The sequence below is a fragment of the Alligator sinensis genome, unplaced genomic scaffold, assembly GCF_000455745.1.
Source record: "Alligator sinensis unplaced genomic scaffold, ASM45574v1 scaffold560_1, whole genome shotgun sequence".
Classification (NCBI taxonomy): domain Eukaryota; kingdom Metazoa; phylum Chordata; order Crocodylia; family Alligatoridae; genus Alligator; species Alligator sinensis.
This window is the reverse complement of record NW_005841837.1, coordinates 2,290,856-2,299,383: the sequence shown is the minus strand read 5'-3', so window position 1 is coordinate 2,299,383 and position 8,528 is coordinate 2,290,856. Positions and strand designations below refer to the sequence as shown.

At 44.1% G+C, this 8,528-nt stretch overlaps 1 protein-coding gene across 4 annotated transcripts in view; it reads right to left on the bottom strand.

Annotated features, from left to right (window-relative positions):
- Positions 1-8,528, bottom strand: part of FSD1L (fibronectin type III and SPRY domain containing 1 like) — a 51,565-nt gene that overhangs the window by 39,486 nt on the left and 3,551 nt on the right. For all 4 annotated transcript variants that reach the window (XM_006015463.3, XM_014519603.2, XM_006015464.3 and 1 more), the window contains exons 2-3: positions 5,920-6,015; positions 4,717-4,848 (exon numbers count right to left, since the gene is read on the bottom strand). In XM_006015463.3, the coding sequence (XP_006015525.1) occupies positions 4,717-4,848; positions 5,920-6,015 (228 nt within the window). The remainder of the gene's footprint in view (positions 1-4,716; positions 4,849-5,919; positions 6,016-8,528) is intronic.

Below are 8,528 nucleotides of genomic sequence, written 5' to 3'. Positions count from 1 at the left end.
CCCCCCCCCCCCCCCCCCCCCAACAGCTGGAAGCAGCACCCACAGAGCATGAGTGCCGAGAAAAACACTGGCAACATGGGTACAACTACCACCTACCTGGTCCCAGCGTGGCCACGTGGAAAGCCCCACCTCCTACCCGACACTCCAGAGAAGCTACCCATATTGGGCAGGAACTCAGCTGTTCTGGCCTAAGGCTTGTAACAGGTAGCCTGAAACTGGAGCCAGCAATCATTTGCCAGCTTTAGGGGCAGACATCTCAGGGAGACTGTCTGGTACCACTTTATGGATTTGGGACACTGAAGTAAAGGTACCCTGATAGGTAGTGATCAAGACATGACAGATGCTCACGTATACCATGCCCAAAACTCTAGCTTAATCCCACTTGTAGTTGACCCTTCACAGACATGACAAGGAAGGTAACAGGCTGCAGACATGTCACTGGGCTACACCGTTTCCATTTGAAAGGAAGGCTATTCAAGTTAACTTGGTTGTTCCTGCTGTATCTCCCAGGTCTTAAGCCATGAAAGCAAACAGCTTATTCAATAGAGTCAATACAGCCATTTTATTAAAAATAATAAAAAGACTGTTTTTATGGACAAGGTTCCCAAGTTGTCCCCATCTACGTAAGAGTAATTAATTACTGTTACTCCTGAGATCCAAAGACCTACAATCCTTACTTCAGTACTAAGCAAAGTAGCTGAAAACAATCCTACAAAGTACTTTATGAACATGACATAACATGAATAAGCTGGTATAGCTGCCAGGAAAATAAGTCGCCAAAGATCTAGAATTCAAGTACATCAACCAAAGGAGACAGATGCAGAATTTTTTTTAAAAAACTAAGTTTGGACTTCAAAAAAAACAAACAGGTATTAAGCTAGTCAACAAGCCCACCACAAAATAATTTTTAAACCAGGATAGAAATAACACTGGCTTGTCCCCATGCTCAAAAGCAATGTTTAATATACGTATTTAAAAAGTCAATATTAGAGAACTTGCAGACAGCAAGATTTTGAAGTGTAATAGTGAAGGAAGCAAGACCTATTGAGAGTAAACAACCAGGTAGCAGTGTCTCAGATGACATTCAAATTAGTAAGGGTAAATTAGTTCTCTCCTTCTGCTGTGCATTAATCCATTCACAAGTGCAGAATTCCAAACTAGCCAGCCAATAGAGACCTCCAAGATACTGTGAATAACTCAAATGAGAACCCCCCCCCCCACCAATTTTACTGCAGTTTAGAATAAACCAGAACATTCTTATTCGTAAAAAGAGTGGGAAAATGGTACTTAAATCATGCTAGTCCATGGAATACTGTGTTACTTTTCATAATGAATGTGCAGAGATTAGCAGAACTAAAGGTAACAAAGTAGTAAAACTGCCAGATTTGCATAATCTGGGGGTTTCCTCATAAGAAAGGCTGCTGCTTTCTGGCTGTTCACTGTATATTTAACCCATCCCTTTCTTTAAGTCGGAAAGTAGCCTGAATCTGCTGACCCCATAGCCATACTTAAAGGCATTTATTTAACAGGATTTTGAGGACACCGATAGTTCATTCTGCAGAGTGGATCATGGTGAAAGACTTCATTACTCTGATTGTTTGGGCAAATTAATCTGCTAATGCTGCCAGACATATTACTAAATGTATTTGTTAAGATTCCCAGAACTTCTCCATATTGACTTTAATGCTTCCAAAACCCAAATCTGTAGAGAAGTTTTGGATTTAGACAGGAAATGTAGTATGTAAAAACAAATGGTCTGCAGAAAAGTCAATCGAGACCTCTTATTTACTATCATAAAGGGACAAATTGATGAATAGCATGAAAAATAAGAGCCACACATGAGAAAAAGTTGCTAAATGCATAATTAACTTATGATATTCACTCCCTTGTGACCAATAAGCAGGAATCCAGGTTTTCTGTTTCCCATGGAAAAAAACAGAGGAAAAAAACAAAACAAAAAAAAAAACCCAAACAAACAAACCACGAATTCCCTGCTTTTGTAAAGAGCTTTGCAGGCTGGTTGAGCTCCAGCCTGCAAGAGTTGTTTGCAAACGTGGAGAGAAACCCCCAGCCTTGCCTGGAGGGAGAGGGGGAGGGCACAAGACTCAGTAAGCCACAGCTGGCTCAGTTCAGCTTCACTCTGCTCCTAGAGCCTGAGGTAAGTGGGGCTTACAGGTCATGGCTGGGGGGCATCAGCAGGGCTGGGGGGAGCCAGGAGCTGGCCCCAGCCCCACCCAAGCAGGCAGCAGCAGCGGGGGAGCTGGCTCCATGCTGCTTCTGCAGGAAGCTGCAAACTTGGGTCCCTGGCCCCATAGCCCTGGCAGCTGGGGGCCCCCTCCAGCAGGGGGGCTTTTAAAGTTTTAATAATGGATTTTGGGGGTTTGGTGCGATTTTTGTCAGAGAATTTGTGATTTTTTAAAATCAGAGAAAAACCAGGATCCCTGTCAATAAGAATTACAAAAGGATAAAAGCCTGCCTTGTTTCAGGGCATGAATTAAGCAACAGACAGTCTGAGATGTGGAAAAAGCTCTACTGAGAGGTCATCCCTTAGTTGTCTGTTGCAGAGTTTCATCCACCTTATTAACTGGTTCTGGCAACTGCCAGAGATGATACATAAATTTAATGAAGCATTACTATAATTAGGTAAGAAATAGGCATAAGCAATCATGTACCACTTGCTCTCACCATATTCCCTCCCCCCCACCCCCAAAAAAAACACCCAATGTTTATAAACTGCTTAGACTTATTTCACCCATACACCATCTGAAGGACAAAAATATTTCCAATATGAATAGCAAGCCAAGGCAAAGATGAACTTGTCTAAAGGTCCTATAGGAAGTCTGACAGGACTAGGAATTGAGACACAAACAATTTCTAGTCCAGAACGTTAGCCATCTTCATGATGAAACCAATTCTTGCATTTAGTATGGGAAAAAGTTATGCTTGTAAAGCACACAGAAAAAACCCTGGATGTCAAGACTCTGGATGTCTGTTCCTATAATTCAACCTGAGCACTTCTATAAACTACAACCAGAGAACTATGAGTAGACACCAAAGAAAGCTATCAGGTGCTCTAGTTAGATTACTTCCAGCATTGCAGAAACTCTGGAACATGAGCTGAGGTATTAGCATGCTTGTTTAGATGCCAATATCCAGAGTGTTCTTCCAGCTCCATTATTCTTTAGCATAACTATGAAATTAACCAGTTAACCCTTCTTGGTTTTTTCCTCTGCATGCTGGGAACTTCTCAAAAAAAAAAAAAAAAAAAAAAAAAAAAAAAAAGTTATCCCCAGACTTCAGATTTAGCATCAGGACTATGTCACGTTAAAGTTGATTTTGTTTTTATATAACCACTTATAATCATTCTATTGTCATATCATTTAGCTTTTTAAAAGTAAAATAAATGCAAGTCAGTTATCAAAATAAGAGTTTCTTTATAATATTTAGAATGTATGGATGAATGAGTGAGTGTAGAGTGACTGAAAAAGCACTGTATGTTGTGTATTCACAAACAAGTTACCATATTAAAAAAATATGCTAAAAAAGGGCTCTGAAAGAGCAATAATCCGGTCTGTGCCAGGCGAAGAATGAAGATAAACAGAGGCAAGGTTTATAACTCTGCTGTAATCCTTCAATGGCCAAAGGTTGCAGTAACCTCCTGTTTTGACAAGGCTGAAGGTTGCAGAAACCAGAGCAAGAAAAATCCACCCCAAAAGCCAACAAGGATGTTTAACTGCCTCAATACAGCAGAAAAGGAAGGGGGGGGGAAAACCACACACAACAAAAAACCACACACAACCCCCCCCCCAAAAAAACAAACAAACAAAAAAAAAAACTTCATAGCTCAAACACCCTGACACAGCAGGGTCCATAGACCTGCATGGGAGACAGCTATTATAAAAGAGGTGGGCGAGAACATGGAAGCTTTGGGTCTGTTCTGCACAATGACGGAGCATCGGTACAGGTCCGACTGAGGCCCAGCTCCCTCCTCGCATTCAGCTTAGCTGGCCAATAAGCTGACTCAAGCAACTGAAAGACTGCTAACACCTTAGCAAGTGTGAGTGTGATTTTAATGTTTTTCTTTGCTCTCAATAAACGTGGAGTATTGTCTTGTCCCCTGATAAAGAACCTCCTTGTTTTTAATATACTATATGCCTAGTGCGTACAACTACAGTAACACATGCATAGTAAAACAACTTACGTTATTGTAGAATGTATCAGTAACTCCTCAAGTTTCGAGGACAAGAGAAGCAAGGCTGGTTCAATGAGCAGGGAGTTAACTGAAACCTGGATTTCATTCCCCGTCTAGCATCAAATGCAACTTCTCTAATCACTTGACCCGTGTACATAGAATCAAAGGGTTGAAAGGGACCTCAAGAGTCACCTGGCTCAAACCCACACAAATGCAGGATTCACTATTACTAAACAACCTGTGGAGTGCTCCATTAAATGAGAAGATGTACAACAGCACCTCTGAGAGGCGGGAAAGTGCCATCAGGTTACAGAGAAGGGTTGGGGGGGGGGGGGGGGGGGGGGGGGGGAAGGGAGAGAGGGTGTCACACGAGTATCTTAAAAGGTGAACACATACCTTAGCTAGAAGCATACCTATTGTAAATAACTTGATGTAAATTTTATTTTAGATTAAAGCTGAAAATAGTTGCTAAAAATGTTTCCCTTGATGGCAAAGCTTTAGAGAGATAAGTAACAAGTAATTACCTGAAGTTCTTGAGTTTTGTGAGCTTGTTCTTGCTTAATACTGTTGGTCATACTCTCCTTCATCTCATCTAGTATAGAATAGAGACCATCAAATTCCTCATCCAGCTCAGCAATCACATTAGAAGAATTAGCCTAAGGAAAAGATTGTAATAGAGTTTCAGACTGAACTGAAAGATAAGCAGCACTATAAATTTTCCCCTAATACACTTTACATGATTACTTCACATTTTTTCATGCCATCCCATCTTCTGAAAGCATTAAAACCTAGTAGTTGGTTACAGTGATCCTCTTCTAAACAGACTGAAGCATTTAGAGCACTGAGGACCCATATTTGGATATTTTGGCAGTGGTAGATATGGAAGTCTGTATAGCATTTAAATGCAACAATTGCTTATTCAATGTGAAAAGCCCCTCATTAAGACTCAAGTACAGAAAAGGCTAGAGGCTCATAAAAGATAATGATTACCTAGTTCTTCCAACAAAATGGTTGTAGAACATTTTTATCGTAAGTGGTTTTAAGGAACTAGCTAAGCTTCTGGATTTAGCTTGTTACAGACAATTTTGAACCAGAAGCACTTAGAGAAAACAGGCAAAAGGAAAAAAAAAAAAAAAAAAAAAAAGTTAGAGAAGAAACTACTATGCCACCACTCTAAGGCTTGTCTTATACTGAGAAGAACAGATATAAAAATCAAAAGTCTAGAAAAAGGAATCAATTTTGACATGTATTTGTAGTTTACAAGGGGGGGGCAGGGAAGTAAGGAGACAAAAAGATAAATATCTGATCAGATCAAGAAACAAAATCCAGTACTAGTTACTAGAATACTCTTCTACTTTTAGAAGAACATGGGCTGACTTCAGTGAAACACCTATCCTGAATCCTAGTTTGCACACCACAACAGAAGCTTTAAAAGGTAAATTTCCCCAAACCTGAATTAAAATCATAGTATTTTCTTCTCCCCCCAAAAAACTTTCAATCTTACAACTGGGAACTGACCTGCCTTCAACTTAGAATATTAGAATCAATCACAAAAACAAAGTATAACAGGTTTCATTTTATACTTTCAAGAATCAAAAGCAGTTTCATACCAAACTTTAAAAAAACTGAATAGAACTAATGCAAATCAAGTTAGTCTGGGAACTCTCTCCCCCCAACATGTAAATAAATGTAAAGTTTGTCATTCAGTCATTTATAGATATACATACCTGAACACCTTTTAGAGTGTGGTTCAAGGTGTCAATGAAGTTCTGGATTTCATCATTTTTGTTTGCCAGAGTGGAGATAATCCTTTGCAGGGCTTCCTAGGATTTAAATGCACAAAAAACCCCAACAAATTAAATAAAAAGTACTCGGATGTGTACAACAATATTGCACACCTTGCTAACCAGTCCACCGCAAATGTGCGCCAAGTTAAAACCTTGGCTCTTTACCTCCTACTGCAGTAACAGAACGTAGGTATAACATGCATTAAATTAGGTTCCAAGATGAAATTAGAATTGTGTCAAAATGTAAATCAGATCTGTTTTGTTAAAACTAGAAAGACCAAAAGCACGCAAAGAGGGAGCTCCAAGACAAGCTACACCCAGAAAGAGTTTTTCCCATTGTTTTGAGAAGCCTCCTCTACAGTACACTATTTGCTTTGCATGTTTTGACTATGTATTGCTATAAATTTAAAAAGTCTGGCTTAAATTTAAAAGGCTCCCATGCTTTCCAGTGTTATGACTTTTTTTGCTTTAAAAAAAAAAAAAAAGAGAGACTTCTGTTTCTTCCTGGTCCCTACCTGAATTTACTGAATGCTGTCACAGGGAATCATTTATTCGAGGACCAAAACAAAAAACCCACCACCCCATGACATTCTCCAATTTGACAGACTTATTTCTTTTTTATTCCTAATATAATAAAAGCCTTAGTCCAGGGGTGGGCAATTATTTCAGCTGGAGAGCTGCTTCATGAAATTTTGCTAAGCTGTCAAGGGCTGCATGGGTAGCCCTGCCCCTTGTTGCCATCTTGTAGCCAGAAGTCCCTTCCCTTGCCCCCAGAACACTCCTTTTGGGAGGGGGGAGTCTGGCCTTGGAACTGGAAGTTACACTCTGTCACATGGTCTATGTCAGGGGTAGGCAACGTTTTTTGGCCGGAGTGCTGAAAAAAACCCCATGTCTACCTTGTAAGGTACTGGAGTGCTGGCATGTCAAAAAAAAACAAAACTGGGGGTTGGGGGGGGGGGTAAATACAGCAGGATGCACTGCATTATTAATCATAAACATTTATGGTAAATACCAGGCTGTTTAAAAATTCTAAACATGGTGACAATAAATAAAACTTCATAGAGGGAGACAGGCAGGCGCAGGCACCACGGGTAGGCTGGCCAGGCTCTTGGGAAGGTGGCAGCCAGAGGAGAGGGGGAGCTGGGGAGGGGAGCAGGGGCTGCCCCAGAGCTCCACAGACTTGGGCCACAGCTGGGCCCCTAGCAGCAAGGTGGAGCATGGCATAACCCACACAGCTCTGTAGGATAGGGCACAGCCACCCTGCCCACGAGAGGATGCCACCGGGCAGGGGCAGAATGCCAGGCTTGTGGGGCTCCCAGCTCAGACTCTGTGCCAATGGGCATAGCATGAGTGGGGCGGAGTCCCCTGGGCTATGGCAGGAGCCCCCCCATGGCTCTGGGAACAGCTGTGCACTTACCTCTGCTGGCCTGGCCCATCCAGTCCCAAGCAGCACATGGCTCAGCCACCGCTTCTCCTCGCCAGTGCTAACTCAGCCTGGCCCGTTGCTTTCCATGAAGCATGCAGGGAAGCAGCTGCTGGGCAGGCTTTGTTGCGTGGCACTCAGGACGGGATGGGCCCAGCTGGGTCAGCACCAGCAAAAGAGAAGCAGCAGCTAAGCCATGTGCCGTATGCTCGCATGCTGCTCAGCACAGGCTCAGCCATGGCTTTGCCTCTCTGGTGCCAGCCTGGTCCGTCCCGAGCAGTGCGGGGAAGCAGCACACAGCTGAGCTGACTCAGCCACTGCTTCTCCTCATCTGTGCCAACCCGGCCGGGCAGCACGCAGCAAAGCCGGCCCAGCTGCTGCTTCCCTGCATGCTGCTCAGAATGCAGTGGGCCCGGCCGAGTCACCACCAGCGAAAAGTGACAGCTGATCCATGTGCCGCTTTGGATCGGCCAGGACAGGTCGGCAGAGCTAAATGGAAGCCACGGCTTTGCCAGGTGCATCTCAGGCTGGACCAGGCCAGCACCAGGGAGGGGAAGCTGCGGCTGAGCAAGTCCCAAGCAGCACACGGCTCAGCTGCCACTTCTCTTTGCTGTTGCCAACCCAGCCAGGCCCATCCTGACCCGAGTGGCACACAGCAAAGCCGGCTCAGCCGCTGCTTTCCCATGTGCCACTAAGGATGGCCTGGGCCTAAGCCAGGAGGGCACCAACAAGGAGAAGCAGTGGCTGAGCCGCGTGCCTCCTGGGACCAGCCAGCAGATGTAAAGGAAGGCAGGACTGAGCGGCGTACCGCTCTGGCTCGACCAGGCTGGTCCCGAGCAGCACTCAGCTCAGTTGACTGACCCTCCTCTTTCTCCTTGCCCATGCTGACCGGGCCTGTCCCATCTGAGTGGCATGCAGGAAAGCTGGCCCAGCCACTGCTTTGCTGAGTGCTACTTGGGATGAGACTGGCCTGGTCGGGTCAGCACCAGTGAGGAGAAGCAGCTGAGTGGCCCACATCCCTCGCTGCTCCCCACCTCCCCTACTGCCAGCCTGGCCCGGGAAGTACCATGGGGCTCCCGGCCACCAGGCTGTTCCAGCAATTCCCCCCCCCCCCCAAATCTAATCT